This window comes from Amia ocellicauda, chromosome 10 (assembly GCF_036373705.1).
Source record: "Amia ocellicauda isolate fAmiCal2 chromosome 10, fAmiCal2.hap1, whole genome shotgun sequence".
NCBI classification, from domain to species: Eukaryota; Metazoa; Chordata; class Actinopteri; order Amiiformes; family Amiidae; genus Amia; species Amia ocellicauda.
In genome coordinates, this window is record NC_089859.1 from 8,066,897 (window position 1) to 8,087,599 (window position 20,703).

A 20,703-nucleotide genomic window follows, 5' to 3' on the forward strand; every position below is an offset into this window, starting at 1 on the left:
TCGCTTCCCGACCAATGAGAAACAGCGAGGAATCGGACACGTTCTTTAAAGGGACAGCTGTGTGATGAACAGTAAATAGCAACAGGCACACGAATAGGGAGTAAACCAAGGACTGCATGTAAAGGATATAAAGTCATATTACATAATTGTGTTAGACTGAATGTGTTCACTCTTTAATCCACGATCATGAAAGCATTTCAGTAAACACTGTAACATTCACCAACAGTGCCCCGGATTACAATCTACTTTACAATGATGCACCCCACCCCCATTTAATGTTGAAATAAATACATACAAAAATGAATTCATGTTTAAGTAAATCAATGCATAAATGATGGCATAAATGAATAAATACAAAAATAAATGTTTCCATAAAGTAGATTAGTGATGCATGTATTTAATCATTTATTTGTTTATTTAAATATGTATTTATTCATTTCAATATACGTATTTATTTCATCTTTTCACTGTCCTCCATTCAATAATAGACAATGAAATTGCTATTGGTTCGTAGGTTTTGTTCCTCCCCGCCTGGGAAACATATTCAAACATGCCATTGGTCAATCCTTTTTTGTGGCATGCTCGATTATGTGTGCCTGCTATCTTAAAATCCCAGTATACCTGCTGTAATATTTGACACCCCCTAAGAGAAAACAGGGAATGACAGGGGGGTGTCAAATATTACAGCAGGTAATATATCTTAGTGTAAGCCTTGGGAGATGTACTGCTGTCCCAAAAGAAACACTGACTGTAATATCAGAAGAGCAGCACATTAAGGGCTGAGCTCTAGTTCCTGATCACAGGGACCAGCAGCTGAAAGGCAGGGCAGACTGGTTCAGGTCTGGGCAGCTACAGTGGGCACAGACAGCCCCACTGTCAATAAAGACTTCAGTGTTTGTATCAAATGGAAACAGCCTTATTTACAGCTCTAGTGGTGCAACTTCATGCATCAAAGCAGACATGCAGAGTGATGCAAAAGCCTGTCTGTGTTTTTCAATGTGAACTGGATGCGGAAGGACCACTGGCTGCAGTGCAATGGGACTCCCAGAATGCCCTGTAACTCAGATCAGTGCTGCAGGGGGACAGATTCAGATACTGGCATTGCTTCCTTCTCCAAGACAAGAGCCAATGTGGTGTCACCATCACACGGACGACATGTGAAGCATGTGATCATTGTCTTCAATACAATCAGCTTCCAGTAATCATTATAATAAAGCCTGGCGATAAACCTTTTCTGTCCTGGTGATTGCTTTCCCAATGTATCTGGAGATATGAATCGTACCTTTCCATGTTGTAACTGTGTTCCACATACACTGTCACTTCTAAATAAAAAAGAGATTCCTTCCCCTTGGTATAGGGTTATCTAAGGTTAGATATTGGAAAGCCCTTGATATAAATAAAATATCAATTTTCCAAAAGGTATACTGAAACACAAACTACAGAATAGGACAAATATTCAGCTCTTTCAAATCCTCTCAATCTCAAATTGTCTCAAACTTTTAGTCTTCTTAAATGTTTATTTCTTTCTGCATATATGTTCAAGATCATTTGCTTAAATACGTGTGTGAACATACTGCAACAGCTGTGTTTTATCATCTATTACCTACATATTATTCATTATTTAATTATCAAAACTGACTACTCAGTTGGAACTTGGAACAAATATTAGAGATGTGTGGTTTCTAATCTGTTTCTAAGATCCTTCACATTCATTTAAATACGGTTATGATGTAAAGATCAGCAGGGACACACGCACCCGGGGACACAAATGGAAATTGGGCTTCAAGGCATTCAAGACAGAAAACAGGAGACACTTCTTCACACAGAGAGGCGTCACAATCTGAACAAACTCCCCAGCGATGTGGTAGAAGCTGACAATTTGGGAACATTTAAAAATAGACTGGATAGGATCCTTTGATCACTCAGTTATTAATGGACACCAAACAAGCACGATGGGTCGAATGGCCTCCTCTCAATTGTAAACTTTCATATGTTCTTTTTATGTTCTTATGTTCAAAGGCCCAGCCAGTATTCCCAACTGGGCTGCCCACATGGGTCCCAGATAATTTTGGTCATGGGCTCCACTGAGTTAAATGTGGTTTCTGCATGGACCTCATGTGGGCTGTTTCTGGGCTCTGAGTAGGTTTCCTCACTGCAATCCCAGGTTCCAACTCTCTAATTTGTCTCATAATACATTGTCTTATATATTTCCATTACCAATATTCCAATATTACCATTACCATTAAATGTTTGAGATCAATATATTTAATTTACTCTGAAGAATATGAATGTGCAAATAAATTAGTTTTTATTATTTTATTTTTTTTATTTCTTGGCAGACGCCCTTATTCAGGGCGACTTACAACATAAGTGCAAACAAAGTGCAAAAATACAGAGAAGTACAAGGCATTAATCATTACAAATTCAATTTGGCTAAAACAGCAATTCAAAATAATACATTTTACAAATTCCAATTTACAATTTACACAAGTACAGTAAGTGAGGTCCTACATCCTGGACAGTGAAAGCTAAGTGCTGTCAAGATGTAGGGTTACAGACGAGGGCTACGGGAAAGGGAGCAAGGAGGAAAACAATCAAGAACGCGAGGAGCATAATAAGCTGAAGTGCTATCTAGCAGGGATAGAGGACTAATATTACAAGTGCTGTGGGAAGAGATGCGTCTTGAGTAAGCGCCGGAATGAGGTCAAGGACTCTGCTGTTTTGACTTCAGTGGGCAGGTCATTCCACCACTTAGGGTTCAGGGATGAGAAGGAGCGGCTCTGGAGGAAGGAGAGTGGAGAGGAGGAAGAGTTAGCCTTCTGGCACTGGAGGAGCGCAGTGGTCTGGTGGAGATGTATGGAGAGACGAGTGACTGAAGGTAGCTTGGTGCAGTGTGGTCGAGACAGCGGTAGGTGAGGGTCAAAGTCTTGAACTGGATGTGTGCCGCTCTCGGGAGCCAGTGGAGGGAGCGGAGCAGTGGGGTAGCGTGTGAATCGGGGCAGAGAGACACCAGACGAGCCGCAGAGTTCTGGATGAGCTGGAGCGGCGGGTAGTGGATGCAGGCAGGCCGGCCAGGAGGGAGTTGCAGTATCCAGGCGGGAGAGGACCAGGGACTGGACGAGCAGCTGAGTCGAGTAGTCGGTGAGGAAGGGACGGATCTGGCGTATGTTGCTCAGGAAGAATCTGCAGGTGCACGTCAGCGTGGTGATGTGCTGGGAGTAGGAGAGCAGGATCGAGGGAGACTCCGAGATGCTTAGCGGGGAGGGAGGAGGAGGGGAGAGGCAGGGAGATGAGGTTGGAGGGATTAGGGATACAATGTCGCGCAGGTGCACGCCGAGAGGAAGGAGAGAGCAGGACAGGAGTCAGAGAGATCGTCATGGTTGCCTGTTGTTGCTGTGGCTGTGTGGCGTCTCCTCGCTGGAGTCCCCTGTTAATTTTACTTAACACATCACTAATGTTCTCATAAAACAACAGTTTTAATGTTATTGTTATTTTTACATACACTTGGCTAAATAATCTGATGTTCTGACAAAGCACTCAAAATAAAATACGTAATTTTGCTCATAAGTTATAACTTTATTTGTTGTATTACATATTACCATCAAAAACTAAGGAAGTCGCACCCCCAGCACAGCGGAGTTTCAGACCAACGGGACCAAAGCAACACATCTCAAATGAAAAGGGAAGCCACACATGTAAATTCACTCAAAAAATAAACTATATATTAAAGCAATACAATACTAATTTACCTTTGGAGTGCATTTGAGTGTGTGCCTTCCCTTTTCTTTAGATTTTTATAACTTACACAATTTTCCTTCAACCTTATGAAAATAACTCAACTCTTTCCACATATTCTCAATTGGATTGAGGTCTGGGCTTTGACTGGGCCACTCCAGGACATTGACCTGTTTCTTTTTAATAATAAGTAACTGTTAGTTATCAAAGCTATTTCTTCTACTTGTCGGCATGCCATAGACCATACTGGTCTTGGTTTGAACAAATCCAATATTTGAATGATTATAAATCACATTGATGTTTTTGATTTTTTTTAGAAATAAAAGTAGAACATATAGCCTTTGTGAATAATTAAAAAATAATCTAAATCTAATCTAAAGCGCTATGAATGCACTTAACCGTGTTTCAGAACTCGAACCATTTAACAGGGATGGAAGAAGAACTAATTAAGTGAGCAACAGCTTCTTTTACCGCACTGCTTTGTTTTGTGTTGCTGACTACCTGACTGGGATTAGCTGTAGTCAGGCTGGACTACCTTCTCTGCCTTAGTAATATTGTGATCTTTCTCCCTATCTGATTCCTCAGCTTTGTCTGGAAATGCATGTCTTTCCTTCCTCTGAGCATGGAAAAATCTGATGACTGAAGGCCTTGGCTCAACAGTTTTTGAGGTACTTTGATTGGTATCTGTGGTTGTGATTGGATCTACCTTGAATTTCTCTATTTGCTTAAATGGAGAAAGAGCAGCTGGATGAGGTAATGTTTGCGGAGCTCTTGTCTTCTCTGGTGTACATTGTTTATCAGATGTAGCTGTGGTCTTGGGAAGTGTCAGTGTTTACTGGTCTTATTTTCAACACTTCTACTCCTGTAGGGTTTAATGTGATTTATATTGTACTGAGTCTTCAGAATGACTCCCTGTAGGTTCACCAATGTGACCAATTTTCCAGAAATTGTTCTGATTGTGTATGGCCCAGAAACCTTTGAGACAGACTCTTTAACTGAGAGAAATTAAACTGATAATTAGCTCCTACACCTTTGCTCAAATTAATAATACTGCTTAGTTATCATGCATGGCAAATAATAATAATAATAATAATAATAATAATAATAATAATAATAATAATAATAATAATAATAATAATAATAATAATTAGAAGTCGCATGCAACGCTATATCAGTAGGTTTCAGATTTCTGCAGGCATTTGTACTTGAAATGCTTGTTATTCAATAAGTGAATTTCAATGTTAATCCAATATAGTACACATTTTAGGTTTTCATGCTTGTGTCATTTGAGGTGTGTATTGCAATGTCAGTGGACTTTAATATTACCTTCTGCTTTGCATGCTTCTATTATGTAATGTACAGTCGTATTTTTCACTTAATTCTAGCATTTAGCATTCTTGCGTTCTTGATTGTTTTCCTCCTTGCTCCCTTTCCTGTAGCTTTCCTGTAGACTGTAACCCTACATCTTGACATCACTTAGCTTTCACCGTCCAGGATGTAGGACCTCACGTACTGTACTTGTAAATTGGAATTTGTAAAATGTATTATTTTGAATTGCTGTGTTTTAGTTAAATTGAATTTGTAATGATTGATGCCTTGTACTTCACTATATTTTTGCACTTTGTTTTGCATGTTGTAAGTCTCCCCCGGATAAGGGTGTCTGCCAAGAAATAATAATAATAATAATAATAATAATAATAATAATAATAATAATAATAATAATAATAATAATAATAATAATTAATGTGACGTTTTCATGCTTGTCATTCAAGATGCAGAATGCAATTTCCAAGTTTGGCCACATGATGGAGGTAGAGGGCCACATAGGAATGTCAGTGTGGCACAAATGAAGTGCTGTCATATTCAGCAGCCATGTTTTGTGTCTTATCAACTCAGTATTTTGTGATAATCAATTGTTATTGAGCATATCAGGTGATGCAGCCAGCAATTTTATATTTTATAACATTCATTTTCATTGCAACTGCAAAGTTAAGTCATAAATATACACCTTATAAACACCTTATATAATGTATACAAATAGTTTTTTCAGTTTTTCTGTTTTTTTTAATTCTCCATATGGGAAATTGGATGCTTAAAAACATAAATAAGTGTCTGTTTCTAAGAAATGTAATAAAATCCCCATAGAAAAATAATGTAAAGGGAAATGTAGCATGTCTAATATATTTTAGACAGTATAATGATTCAAATGTACTTGTTTTCAGTTGTGGGAAATGCATTAAACGTATATATGTTTTTAATTAATATACAGTTGCGCCACCTGACATTTCTTGGGTGGTAAAATCAGAAATCTTATAAAAAATATATAAATGCCATCTTAAAAGCTATAAAACAAACAAGAATACACAGAATACATTCTTGTGATCATAAAATTGTATTTTACATCCATTTTGCTGTGCATTCTTTTTTTCCATTTTGCAAACCTTATTTGTCATTGACTCATATACAAAGTACAAGACAGTAAAGAGAAGACATGCACAATGTGTAAAATAAACCATGTTTATTAAACCAACTGAAATTAAACATGATATCAGTCACTTCTCACAGCTGCTAGAAATCTCCCTTTTTTGTGGTTGGGTTTCTTTGAGCTGCATTTGGAGGTGACTGATACAATAGCAAAAGAAAATTCATGAACCCCATAACTTGTCCAAAAGACATACTTAAACCTTAAAGTGTTTTCAGGTTACATACACACTCACCTAAAGGATTATTAGGAACACCATACTAATACTGTGTTTGACCCCCTTTCGCCTTCAGAACTGCCTTAATTCTACGTGGCATTGATTCAACAAGGTGCTGAAAGCATTCTTTAGAAATGTTGGCCCATATTGATAGGATAGCATCTTGCAGTTGATGGAGATTTGTGGGATGCACATCCAGGGCACGAAGCTCCCGTTCCACCACATCCCAAAGATGCTCTATTGGGTTGAGATCTGGTGACTGTGGGGGCCAGTTTAGTACAGTGAACTCATTGTCATGTTCAAGAAACCAATTTGAAATGATTCGACCTTTGTGACATGCTGCATTATCCTGCTGGAAGTAGCCATCAGAGGATGGGTACATGGTGGTCATAAAGGGATGGACATGGTCAGAAACAATGCTAAGGTAGGCCGTGGCATTTAAACGATGCCCAATTGGCACTAAGGGGCCTAAAGTGTGCCAAGAAAACATCCCCCACACCATTACACCACCACCACCAGCCTGCACAGTGGTAACAAGGCATGATGGATCCATGTTCTCATTCTGTTTACGCCAAATTCTGACTCTACCATCTGAATGTCTCAACAGAAATCGAGACTCATCAGACCAGGCAACATTTTTCCAGTCTTCAACTGTCCAATTTTGGTGAGCTTGTGCAAATTGTAGCCTCTTTTTCCTATTTGTAGTGGAGATGAGTGGTACCCGGTGGGGTCTTCTGCTGTTGTAGCCCATCCGCCTCAAGGTTGTACGTGTTGTGGCTTCGCAAATGCTTTGCTGCATACCTCGGTTGTAACGAGTGGTTATTTCAGTCAAAGTTGCTCTTCTATCAGCTTGAATCAGTCGGCCCATTCTCCTCTGACCTCTAGCATCAACAAGGCATTTTCGCCCACAGGACTGCCGCATACTGGATGTTTTTCCCTTTTCACACCATTCTTTGTAAACCCTAGAAATGGTTGTGCGTGAAAATCCCAGTAACTGAGCAGATTGTGAAATACTCAGACCGGCCCGTCTGGCACCAACAACCATGCCACGCTCAAAATTGCTTAAATCACCTTTCTTTCCCATTCAGACATTCAGTTTGGAGTTCAGGAGATTGTCTTGACCAGGACCACACCCCTAAATGCATTGAAGCAACTGCCATGTGATTGGTTGGTTAGATAATTGCTTTAATGAGAAATTGAACAGGTGTTCCTAATAATCCTTTAGGTGAGTGTACATGTGTAATTCTAGACTCTAGTCCATATAAGGATTATTCCTTTAAGATGTTGAATTCACTGCATTATGCTCCATTGGAAGGCAGCCCCAAAATGACCAAAACTTTTATTTATTTTTTGCCAGTGTCTATTAATGTTACACTCCCCAAGAATGTATCTGTGATCTGTGGTGGATATGGAGAAAATAATATGTACTGTAAATCTGTTCACAGAAGTGAAGAATGTCAGGGATGCTCTGGAAAAAGATCAAAACAGTCTGACCAGAGGATCAGACACAACTCCTCATTGCAAAGCTGAACCTGAGAAGAAAAGGCACCATTCTCCAGGAACACTTGAACAGTCTCCTTCCTGAATGAGCTGGGTTTACTGCTGAAAGAAAAGTGCTCCGACATTTCCGACCTCAAGAAGGCTCTTCAAGCCGAGAGAGCTACAGTGAGAGACAGAATAACAACAAAAAAATCCAGAAAAACGCATTTCAAAAAAGTTATACATTGATTTGCATGTTAATGAGGGAAGTAAGTATTTGACCCCTTCGACTTAGTACTTGGTGGCAAAACACTTGTTGGCAATCACAGAGGTCAGACGTTTCTTGTAGTTGGCCACCAGGTTTGCACACATCTCAGGAGGGATTTTGTCCCACTCCTCTTTGCAGATCCTCTCCAAGTCATTAAGGTTGCGAGGCTGACGTTTGGCAACTCGAACCTTCAGCTCCCTCCACAGATTTTCTATGGGATTAAGGTCTGGAGACTGGCTAGGCCACTCCAGGACCTTAATGTGCTTCTTCTTGAGCCACTCCTTTGTTGCCTTGGCTGTGTGTTTTGGGTCATTGTCATGCTGGAATACCATCCACGACCCATTTTCAATGCCCTGGCTGAGGGAAGGAGGTTCTCACCCAAGATTTGACGGTACATGGCCCCGTCCATCGTCCCTTTGATGCGGTGCAGTTGTCCTGTCCCCTTAGCAGATAAACACCCCCAAAGCATAATCTTTCCACCTCCATGTTTGACGGTGGGGATGGTGTTCTTGGGGTCATTCCTTCTCCTCCAAACACGGCGAGTTGAGTTGATGCCAAAGAGCTCGATTTTGGTCTCATCTGACCACAACACTTTCACCTAGTTCTCCTCTGAATCATTCAGATGTTGGCAAACTTCAGACGGGCCTGTACATGTGCTTTCTTGAGCAGGGGGACCTTGCGGGCGCTGCAGGATTTCACTCCTTCACTGCGTAGTGTGTTACCAATTGTTTTCTTGGTGACTATGGTCCCAGCTGCCTTGAGATCATTAACAAGATCCTCCCGTGTAGTTCTGGGCTGATTCCTCACCGTTCTCATGATCATTGAAACTCCACGAGGTGAGATCTTGCATGGAAACCCAGACCGAGGGAGACTGACAGTTATTTTGTGTTTCTTCCATTTGCGAATAATTGCACCAACTGTTGTCACCTTCTCACCAAGCTGCTTGGCGATGGTCTTGTAGCCCATTCCAGCCTTGTGTAGGTCTACAATCTTGTCCCTGACATCCTTGGACAGCTCTTTGGTCTTGGCCATGGTGGAGAGTTTGGAATCTGATTGTTTGATTCCTTCTGTGGACAGGTGTCTTTTATACAGGTAACGAGCTGAGATTAGCAGCACTCCCTTTAAGAGAGTGCTCCTAATCTCAGCTCGTTACCTGTATAAAAGACACCTTGGAGCCAGAAATCTTGCTGATTGATAGGGGATCAAATACTTATTTCCCTCATTAACATGCAAATAAATGTATAACTTTTTTGAAATGAGTTTTTCTGGATTTTTTTGTTGTTATTCTGTCTCTCACTGTTAAAATACACCTACCATTAAAATTATAGACTGATCATTTCTTTGTCAGATGGCAAACGTACAAAATCAGCAGGGGATCAAATACTTTTTTCCCTCATTGTATGTGTGCGGTACTGACTCGTCAGGCTGAGATTCTCCTCACTGCACCGGGACAGGAAGAGGGAAGGAACGGCAGCATTCCCCAGGAAGACCTGAGCAAGTTACAGTCTGAGCACCAGAGTAACCTTGCTAGAAAGGAGAAGCTCAATTGCACTCTGGAAAAGATGTGCACTGTTAACACTAGACTCAGGGAGAGAGTGGGGAATGTGTTAGCCTGTATCCGAGAGAGAGGGAGAAGAGAGAGGAAATATACCAGGTAAGACATTGCAGAACCAGCCTCAGCAGAACTTTCAAAGCCTAGTCTAAGATTCTCTGGAATCAGTGTGGATGAAAGCAGTGTGCTAGAGTCGAGAGGCATTTAACTGAAAGGTATGAATGAGGTTATTCCTGCTTCTTGCAGTATTGTTATAGTAGGGTTGCCCAGGACTGGGTTACAAAGCAGTAAATATGATCCAAGATGTCTGATTAGGAAGGAAGCTCTGCCAGTGGAGCAGGAGGGCGCTGCCACTGTGTTACGCGGAGGGCACAAGAACTGTTCTGTTGCCCCGCACTGTATGTCCTGTACAGTAGATCTGTGGCCTCGTTCCCAGCTGTGCTAGGAGAGCTGGAGACTGTTGCTACTGTAGTAAGTGGAGGGCACGAGAGTTGACCTTTTGTTGCCCCACTTTGTACACTGTTGAATTACTGTTCCCTGCGGTCTTCACTCTTGGGCAGCCCAGATGCGGCCTCTATCTAGACCTGGTTCAGCTAGCGGTACGCCTTGTACATCACTGTGCGTCACTATATTCAAACAGGACACAGGAAGGGACTGTTCGAGTGACTCACACAGGACACGGGGGCCTATTGGCAGCTTTGATAGAAAAGTGTTTTGGATAGGTTCCTATGGAAACTAAATCACTCCCCCTTGGCCAGTGCTTCCTTTCTCAGATAACCGGCATTCGCAACCTCTCATTTTACAGTGAAGTGATGCCTTATTGCTTTGTTTCAGAGCACAAATTAAATGGTAACATTTACAATTGTTTGACAATAAAAAAATAAAAATTGAAAAATAAAACTATGATCTGTCTGTTTTCCTTCCAATCATCGATGATTAGCTAATCGTAATAAACCACTGTGTGTATACATTTAGTCATGTCGTTTATCAGTTTCTCTTTACATTATGTACACACAAACACACACAGTGAGCTAAAAACTCTTCCATGTCTATGTATATACCAAATATAGATGTTTTTTTTCAAAGGAAAGCTTTAAATGCACATGAGCTCAGGTACATCCTGTTTCCACTGATCATCCTTGAGATGTTTCTACAACTTGATCGGAGTCCACCTGTGGTAAATTCAGTTGATTGGACATGATTTGGAAAGGCACACACCTGTCTATATCAGGTCCCACAGTTAACAGTGCATGTCAGAGCACAAACCAAGCCATGAAGTCCAAGGAATTGTCTGTAGACCTCCAAGACAGGATTGTATCGAGGCACAGATCTGGGGAAGGATACAGAAAAATTTCTGCAGCATTGAAGGTCCCAATGAGCACAGTGGCTTCCTCATCCGTAAATAGAAGAAGTTTGGAACCACCAGGACTCTTCCTAGATCTGGCCGCCCGGCCAAACTGAGCGATCGGGGGAGAAGGGCCTTAGTCAGGGAGGTGACCAAGAACCCGATGGTCACTCTGACAGAGCTCCAGCGTGTCTCTGTGGAGAGAGGAGAACCTTCTGTAGATAATACACACACACACACACATATATGGAAACTAAACAGTTTAATGTTTAAAATGTTTTTATTTTCTTCAGCTGGACAAAGCATGATCTGAAAAGTTTTCACTTTCACAAAATAAGTACAGTTAATTTAGTTTTATAAACCCCCATTACTGGTATTGGAGTATAAATAGAAGTATAGTGTAGTTGCAAGTCTAGAACTTATCTGGTTCTGTGCAACCAGCCCTATAAATATACTAAAGTATACCTAAAGTTTGCTTATAGGGAAATTTACAACAATGTATTGTACCTGTTTTTCAAAAGGGTAAACTTTTCTCCCAAACAAACCCATAATAATAATAAAATAGTCATAGCAAACCAGAATTAACTTGCAGAACACGTATGACAAGCGAGTTACCTCTTCAATTAAGGAAGAGTGTTTTTGCCCATTTTGTCTCCATAATCTATTGTCATGTGAAATAATAAAAAAAAATCTATTAAAATATCAGTGAGACTACATTGTAAATAGTCTTATTTCCAGCATTTTAATGTTCATATATTTCTTGTAACCTAAAATTGTAATTACAATGTTTGTACATATCCATTCTTATATAAATTACCTGGCTGTACCTCTTTAAGAGCAAATAATTATCACCATAACATCAAGCTTATGCTGCCAAGGTAGGCCCTTAAGAAAAAATCTGTTTTAAATGTATTTATATGACTTTGGGAGTTGGGATGTCTAGTAAGAAGATCGAGTCTGACTCTCCTGGACTACAAGCAGAATATAAACGTAGAACCCAACCAAAGCATTTACTGAATTTTCATTAAAAGCGTGTTCAATATCACAGATTAACAACAATATTTATTTTTAGGCACATTTCCACAAATTCTTATTATTCTCTGTTGGCCCACAGTTGTTCTAATGAGAGCACACTGAGAATATGTAACCTGCGTTTCTGACACTATAGGTAGATTGGCAGCCCAACAGTCTGTTTCCATTCCTGAAACAGCAGACACTTTCTGACAGGAAGTCATTTTAATTTCACAGCTACTGCAGCACCATCACTCAGTTCCTCATCTCATTCTTGTGAAGACTCGTAAAAAGAGTTTTAAAATCTGAATATTTATTTCTTCTTGTGGTCAGGCAAACCCAAGGTGAGTAGAATTGGTTCTTTTAAAAGTTTACATGTAGTTTGTTACGATTCTCATTAATAAAACGATATATATATCTATATATATATAGATATATATATATGTGCTGTTAGTTACCTTCAGTGAAAAACTGAAACGGAAAAAGTCAGACCAAACAATGGTTGACACAGCTGCTGTCAGACTAGTTCAGAAGATGATAACATTTTTCTACCAACATACAACACAGGTATTTTTGTTTTCTTCAACTGTAGTCTGATTCTGTTTGATTATTAAAAGTTTTACCTTGTATCCCTGACTTGACCTGACCCTGACAAATATATGTATCCATTATATAACATGTATAATTTAATTATATTGTTTCACATAAATGTTACATATGTTATGTAAATTAATAACAGTCTTCTATTTAAATGTGTTTCATTTGATTTAAAATAAGGAAACATAAATAAAGGACTGTGTTTTTCTCTCAGAATGCAGTACTTCACCTGATAATATTATGTAACATATTTGTGGAAATCACCACATACTGTCTTTTGTCACCAGGTTACATGTATGTAAAGCAAAGCAGATTGATTTTTAAGATGCTTCAAACAGCTGTTTTGTAATAAATATGTTTTTAAAAAGTCCAATAGTTTAATTCACATGATTCCCATTATACAGAGATGTACCTGTCTGTCACAAGCCTGAGTATGAGTATAGCATCTCAAATAGATCTATAGCATTTTAGTTTGGAGCCCCTGCTGTTAAACCAACAGTTTCAAAAGAAACCAATACTCACGGCTTGCCAAAGAAAACCAAGGGACATACTATCTACTTTGTAAATCACCAATTTGCTTACATTAATGGATTTAATTAATTAATATAATATAAATGACATTATTTAACAATCAAATGACTCACTGACGTGTTCATACTGGTACTGTTAAAGGTAGAAAGATCGGGAAGTATATTTAGTTATTAGTTGCCCACATTGTCTGATACTTCAGCCCAGTTCACCAAATTGTTTTATGGATGGCGCAGTTGTTAAACTCAAATAATTAATAATGATCTATAAAAGATGAATCCACAGATGAACAGACTACAGCATTCTGATCACTACTGGTTAATTCTGGTTCAAAATGTACTCCCGCTACAGATAGGTGCACAAGGAACACTCAGGGTCTGATTTAATTAGAATAATTACTTAAGCAGTTTAGTCAACTAAACGAAGCGCTCTGGAGACGGACAGTCGGAAAGACTCGTCTAAGGTTTTTCTAAAGGACATACTATCATAAGAAGATTACTGCCTTTGGTTTCTGAGCAACTGCATGATGTAAATAAGGTTACAAAGGTACCCCAAATATAGTGCAGTGTTCACTGTATGCTGTGCTGTTGCCCAGTGAAAGCTCCAGTTCCCCATTGTGAAAATCCCCATTGTTTGGCCATTGTAAAATACATACTGTTTGAGAGGATTTTATTATAGTAAAGGCTGAAGGCCTTGTAAAAAAAAGGCCCACCATTCCTTCTGTGAGAGTAAGATCACTATCTTTCTTTTTCTTGTTTTTATAACTTTCTGTACAGTGCCCTTGGGTTTTTTGAAAGCAACTTTAAATCCCATGTATAAATAAATAACATAAACACTGCTTTATGAATTCTAGCAGTCAATAATGTCTAGATATCAATCAGATTTTTTTTTAAAGCTGTTCCTTCCTGCTGCAGTTTAACTTCCTGTGTTTGATATGTGTTACAGTTAACACATTTGCCTTTAAAATGAGGCCCTCCCACTCCAGTGTGTAAATATTCATATCAGAACAGGCCTGTGTTCTGCATTTAGGCACGCTTCTTTAAACTGATGTGCAAACCGTTGCTCTGTGATTAAAACCACATTCCTTCCTGTGTACCCCGTGACCGAGTCTGGAAACTACCAGAAATGTACTCTAATTTCAAAAAGACAGCTCAGGCAAATGCACTCAGGGCAGGAGTACTGCCAAGCTGTATTGGTTTTAGCAGTTATAAAGTGAAACCAAGCTCCAGTCATATTATATTGACCCCCATCTCCAACCCAATACAGGTCTGTATTGACATGTCCACACACATAAAAACAAAACATCATAGGCATGTTAATACAAATATTTATATCCACTGTGGTCTATAATTGGGTGAATCCTATCATTTAAAAATAGTTATGGAAAGATGCTGATCAGTTTTTATTTAGACTGTACCAGAGGTTGTCTTTAGAGGTTTTACTTTACTGTGCAGGGCTAAAGGCTTTTTTATTTTCGGTTAACAGATGTCACTTGAGGAAGAGTGGTTAAGCAGTAGACTGAGGCTATGTGAACTAAGCATTGACTTGGGAACAGGTACAGACCCTGAACAGGTATGTCTATCATTTATAAATATTGCTGAATAAATTATAGAACTAGTTTGTGGTATTCCAAAAGGTACCACAGGATGGAGACAAACACATTTATTAAATACCAGACATGAACATTTTAATCCACTGTTTAGTTGGTATGTCAACATCTCCTGCAGCCCAGTTCACAGTTCAACTCATTACTAATCAAACTGTGAAGCAACATCGAAATATTGAAAACTGTTCTCATTTGACATTTCTAAAATATATATTGCAAAAAATATGTTTTTTTAAAAGTCATTACATTTTTGTTTAATTTAAACATGGCTAAATATTTTGTCATTGCCATCCATCCTCTTTACAATATTCATGATTTTTCTTTGCTTTCAGACACAAGGAGACATTCTTTTGAACACAGGGTCGGCTTCCAGGCCTGCTTTCAACACACCTGCTGTGTTAAATACACTCAGGGAATGCACACACATTCTGCGTGAGGCCCAAAGGAGGGATTCTGTGGAGCAACAAATGGAAACTGATGCACCTTCTATGGGGGTCACAGTGCAAGCACCCACGGAAACAAACATTCCCAGCTATGCCAACTCTCTTGCCATTGATATAATGAGATCTGTGCAAAGTCAGTGGAAACCCAGAGAAAAGGGAATTCCTCTGTCAGGCAGGGCTCCTGAAGTTTCCCATGGACCCCCAGGTCATGCAGGGACAAGACATGGAGATATTGATAGGCATAGGCATCCTGCTGAATTAAACCTTGAAGATGCCATGGAGAGATTGGCTCAAGGGCTCACCTCTATTGTTATTCAAGAAGCCCTGCAAGAGATGGATACAGCCAGGTCTGAGTGTCATGTTTTTCCTAGGCAGGTCTCCATTATAGATGAGCAGAAACGGAACGCCCTCCAGTCTATAGTTAAGGAGTTTGCATCCAAAATGTCAAAAGATCTGAACATGGAATGTATGCATGACTTACACCAACAAATAATGTGCCTCATCTCAGGATCTCTGCCGGAAAGGAAAGGTTTTGCATTGGATGTGGAGGCTGGAAATACTGGGACTGGCACAGAGAAGAGCTCAGACTGCAGCCAACCACAGTTGTCCTATCGGTTCTCTGGTTTAGTGGGGGAGGTGGAGAATGAAACTTTTTCTAGGCCTTGCCCATGTCTTTCAAGATATCATCGCCCAGGCTCCTCTGGCTCTCTGACCACAAACAACTGTTGCTCTATCCTAACCCAAACTGGCCTCCCCAGCAAGGGCTCCATCGACTACCCTGACGCCCCTCCACCGACTCCTCTGGTCCCTGATATAGGCAAGAGCCGTGACAGTTTCACCAGGAAGTTGAAAGGTGGACTGGCCAAGGAATTTCTCCCATCACCACCTCCTCCAACCCCCAAGGACCACCCCACTCACTCACCCCAAGAGGCCCAGGAACATAACGAGAGCAAAGCAGAATTTGTGGCCAAACTCATCCGCTCTCTGTCTCTTGAATGTTTCCGAATAAGTCCAGATAGGGAGGAAGAGACGGGTGGGCAGGTAGTAGAGGATAATCCGTCACGGTCACCTGGAAAGAGTTTTGAGGAGAATCAGGGGTTATCTGATTATGCATCTCAGCTGGCTTCAAAGATATTCAACTGCAGTCTGATAGACTCAAACAAGGTGACCGTCACAGACAGCACATCTGCAGGACTTTCTCCGAAGCAGGCTCCTTTGCAGACTGAATGTCCCCCAAAGAGACATTATTCTGATGGAACAACTCAGGGAATAAAAGGAGAGGTTCCATCCCTGCAGCTTCAAATCAATGACACAAACATAGACAAAGTAGCACCTATAGGGAATGGCAGTCATCCACTTTCTGAGGCCACCCTGCACAACATTGCAGACAAGTGGGCAAAGGATATAATAGAAGACTCATTAGAGGTCATGACCAGGGTATCAAGAAAGACAGAAGAGGCAGACAAAAATGGCATTCACTCAGATCATGACAAAACAGTCAGCCAGCCGTTTAATGCAAACTTTGGCAAAGAAGGAATCCATAATCCGGCAACAGAAAGAGACTTGCCAGGAACAATTCCTGCTGCTAAGGCCCCTCTTTGTGACACAAACTTCGATCCTCAGGTTTCCCAGAAGGCAGACCTGAACAGCTTTACTAGGCAGCTGATCACTGATATTCTGCTTCCAGTTGTCCAAGAACTGAAGGATCACACTGCTGCCAACCCTAAAAATCCCATTGAAGAAATAGCCGAAGGACTGAGTAAAGGCATAGTGGCCCATTCTATTCTGTCAGTGGCAGAGAATAAAACTTCCCAGTCAGGAAGAAGTCCAACCAAACTGAATTCCAACACGCCAGAACCAAAAGTGAGAAATGGCTCTCATACAGAGGAACTGGCTAAAGTGATTGTGGAACATTCATTGGAAGAAGCTCTGAAGGCCTGTGTTGCACATCAAGGTGAGGCTTCTTATAGTGAACTCAATAAAGCCCTGCCCAAGACAGGACTCCAACCACATGCTCTTAGACCAGGTGCCCGGGTGGTCTCTCAGCTGGACACTCAGAATGACATCAGCACACAGCAGCTGGAGGGCGTGCTCCATTGGGCGGCTGTCTCCCAGATGCAAATATCTGCTTTGCACGTTAAAACTCCAACTGAGCAACTTCAATCTCAGGTGAGTGGAAATATAGTTTTCTTATTGTATTCATCCAACATAAATGTGCATCTGTTTTGTAGTTAAGCAAGCTTTTCCTTATTAGGAGAATATTCTTCTTGCTTTTACTGATCCATTGAAATCTATTCTAATTTTTTATCTTTAATTTTGATATCTAAATGTATTATATCTTTATCATAACTGTATGGTAAAGGGTTGCTGTGACATATCCACATCCAGTATCTTAACAACTCCAGACTATGTGTGTGAGTAGCTTACAGCTGACCAGTTACATCATGCACTTTCAGAAAGTGTCCATTATATTTACATTTAAACAAACAAACAACTAAATAAATAAGGAAAACATAGTGGAACAGACTTATACTTTGCATTCTTATTCCTCTCTTTTTTCTTTTTGCAAATAAAGTGTAAAAACTTATATTCTAAATAATTTAGACTGGAGAAACATCACAATATCCACAATACCTACAGGGCATTGGTATCCCTTAGATCAGGGATTCCCAGACTGGTCCAGGAGTACCCCCTGCCCTGCTAGTTTTTGTTCCAACTGAGTTATTAATTACTTAATTGAACTGTATATTACATTCTAAGTTCAATTAAGGATTCAACAGCAGAACAGAGGGTACTCCACGACCAATTTGGAAACCACTGCCTTAGATGTTTCATCATGATATTAATAAAATACCTGTTTGAGTCTGAGTTATTGAACTGTGATGTTGTTCTGTGGCTCAGTTGTCCAGTGTGGCGCGTATTGCAGTGACGAATACCTGGACCGTGGGAGACCTGTTGACCTCACTGCTCAACTACTGTCATGCAAGACAGCAAGCTGAAGCCAGGGGGCGCTCTCTTCACATCTCCTTGCTGGAATGGGTTCAGGATAATCTTCAAACACCCGCCGTGATCGACTGACACATCTCACCAGCAAACCAGCACTGGAAACAGATTAAACAATAGAGTTAACAATACAACTGGTTAAAACGATTAAAGTTAATTTGAGTTTGAAAAACATGGGACTAAATTATAACCTACAAATGTCATGTAATTAGAATAAACAATCAACTTGTGAAAAGTCACTCACATAATCGATTTATGGGTATAGTTCCGTTTTATTTAATAATCCAGGTCAAACACAATTTCTCTTTGTTCATTTATACTGCACTTGTATTTTTTTAAAGTTGACTATGCATGTTCCATATAAATAAAATACATAAATGACTGATATTTCTTAAATATATTAAAAACCATTTTTATGAAAGTGTGCTGTTTCTGAGTTGTTGTTTTGCCATGTCTAAAATAATATAGGCTTGCTCTTTTGCAAATATCCATGTGTGAGGTTTGAGAAATTTAATAATTCCTGCATCAAGCTGGGGATGTGATCTGATGACCAGATGCTAGCAACCAGGGACACTTGATGGACAGTCTCTTTTCAAGAAACACATCCCCATAGCCCTTTATAAACAGCAGGGGTCTCCCTTATGGCAAATACAACCGGCATATGGTATGACCTATTTTTAAAAATGAATCATGCAATATATTTTCTACTCTTAGGGGTTTAAAAAATGTTGTTTATGCAATAAAAAAACTAATACAAAGGCTGGGGGATGTGTGCAACTCCAATGCCTTTGCTACAAATCCAAAGATACTCCAAACAATTAAGCCTATATTGTGACAAAGTAACCAAATCTTGCCAGCTAAAGTAGCATATTCTCATTTTAGAAATCAATTTTGTCACAGGGGGCCAAGCTGCCCTAATCGCACGTTTTTACCTTTTGATACAAATCCCCCAAATAAGATGATTTTTTTTAAATCTCTGAGGCTTCCAAATATATAATGAGTTAGTTCTTGGAGTTGATTACTTTAGGTTTGTGGGGAGAGGGCCCAACTTAATCTGAATAATTTGTGTAATCCGTTTATGGGAGGTGTCTGAGCAAAACATGCCTTGTAAGTTAAGTTAATTTTGCAACAAAAATGTAAGTGCCCTAATTCAGAACCCAGAAAAAACAGAGAGTCCCCTGAATTCAGTCAGACGACTCTCTGTTTGCTACTGCCCCTTAGCTCTGCGTGACATTCACATAACACAACTGGACTAATTTGCTTAATTAAATCAGCAACACTTTTTCACGATGTCGGTGATTTAAGAGACTCCTAAAACCTGCTGAGCTCCTGCCATCTATGACCAGACTCAAGAAAAAATACTCTGAAGAACAGCAAAGGGTTAGAAGACTCAATCCAACTCCATAAATGACTGAGTGTGACCACAGCTGCAGGAAGCAGGAAGATTGAACTGTTGTTAGGAAATGTAGTTTCAACTGACCTGGACCCAGCAAAAACACAAAGGCCAGATCAACAGGTGGGGGGATGTGTGAGTGAGCTGAGAACTGGGATGAGTGGAGAATCCCCCAAACCACAAACACCCCTCCTCCAATAAGAGAAATGCAGTGAATTCTTCTACTAAGGAGGCCCTTGTTGTGTGCAGAGAAGTGAAACCTCAATGTTTCAACAACTGTTGCTCGCCAAAAAATCTGCGCAGGGGCGGACTACGCCTGCCCCCACATTACATCTGCCATAAGAGTCTGAGGTATGTCATGGGCTGGTCATGTGTCTCTGCAGATATATGACCATCTGTCTCCAATTTGAAGAGTCTGCAAAGAGAATGCACTTATTAAGTCATTTAATCTCAGTAACATAAAAAACACAGTAAAATAAATCCATCAACAATGAAGGATTTAAAAAACGGGAGTATTCTCTGTCTATAACTGCCAGAGCCCCCTAGGCTCTGTGTTCAAATCTAAACTGAAGATAAGTCCGATCTGTTTATTCAATTGCAAATTTTAAATCAATCTGATCTCTAATTTATTTTCTTCTTGAGACCCATCCTAGATTCTTAAACTTATTGAAACCTTATTTACCTTTCTGATTCTCTCCATATATTCTGGAAACTGTAAATATCTTTGAAGTTCATTTATTTGTGTCTGCCAGCTTAAATAAAATGTTATTTTGGTGATTATAATATGTGCATATTTTACTGTTGTACATAGTTCTTCCTGTACCCTTTTCTAATAACTCGACTGTGATAAGCTCTCAGATGTGGTAGACATCAAGAAAATAGGTTATCCAAAAACAAAAAAGGAGTAATAGATGTATTGCTTGATAAAATTATAAATAATATTCATTCATTTGGAGAGAGGTATCTACATTTGTGAAGAACAGTCAAAATAAAAGCATGGCATCAACTCAGAGTAGCAAATGTTTTCTTAGTAAATGCCAGTTG

General features: G+C 39.8%; 1 protein-coding gene across 1 annotated transcript; it reads left to right on the forward strand.

The window, feature by feature from the left end:
- The first annotated feature begins 12,191 nt into the window (after positions 1–12,191).
- On the forward strand, positions 12,192–18,341 carry LOC136759802 (uncharacterized). The gene is made up of 4 exons (XM_066714847.1): positions 12,192–12,433; positions 14,700–14,786; positions 15,153–17,432; positions 18,165–18,341. The coding sequence occupies exons 2-4, from the start codon at positions 14,700–14,702 to the stop codon at positions 18,339–18,341; spliced, it is 2,544 nt and encodes an 847-aa protein (XP_066570944.1). The 5' UTR covers positions 12,192–12,433.
- The last annotated feature ends 2,362 nt before the right edge of the window (positions 18,342–20,703 follow it).

What these genes read in the sequence shown, in the direction of transcription:
- LOC136759802 (XM_066714847.1), top strand. Translation starts at nt 14,700, where the DNA reads ATGTCACTTGAGGAAGAGTGGTTAAGCAGTAGACTGAGGCTATGTGAA. An exon ending in CAGGTACAGACCCTGAACAG is followed by an intron (nt 14,787 to 15,152) that starts GTATGTCTATCA and finishes CTTTGCTTTCAG; the next exon opens with ACACAAGGAGACATTCTTTT. An exon ending in CTGAGCAACTTCAATCTCAG is followed by an intron (nt 17,433 to 18,164) that starts GTGAGTGGAAAT and finishes TCTGTGGCTCAG; the next exon opens with TTGTCCAGTGTGGCGCGTAT.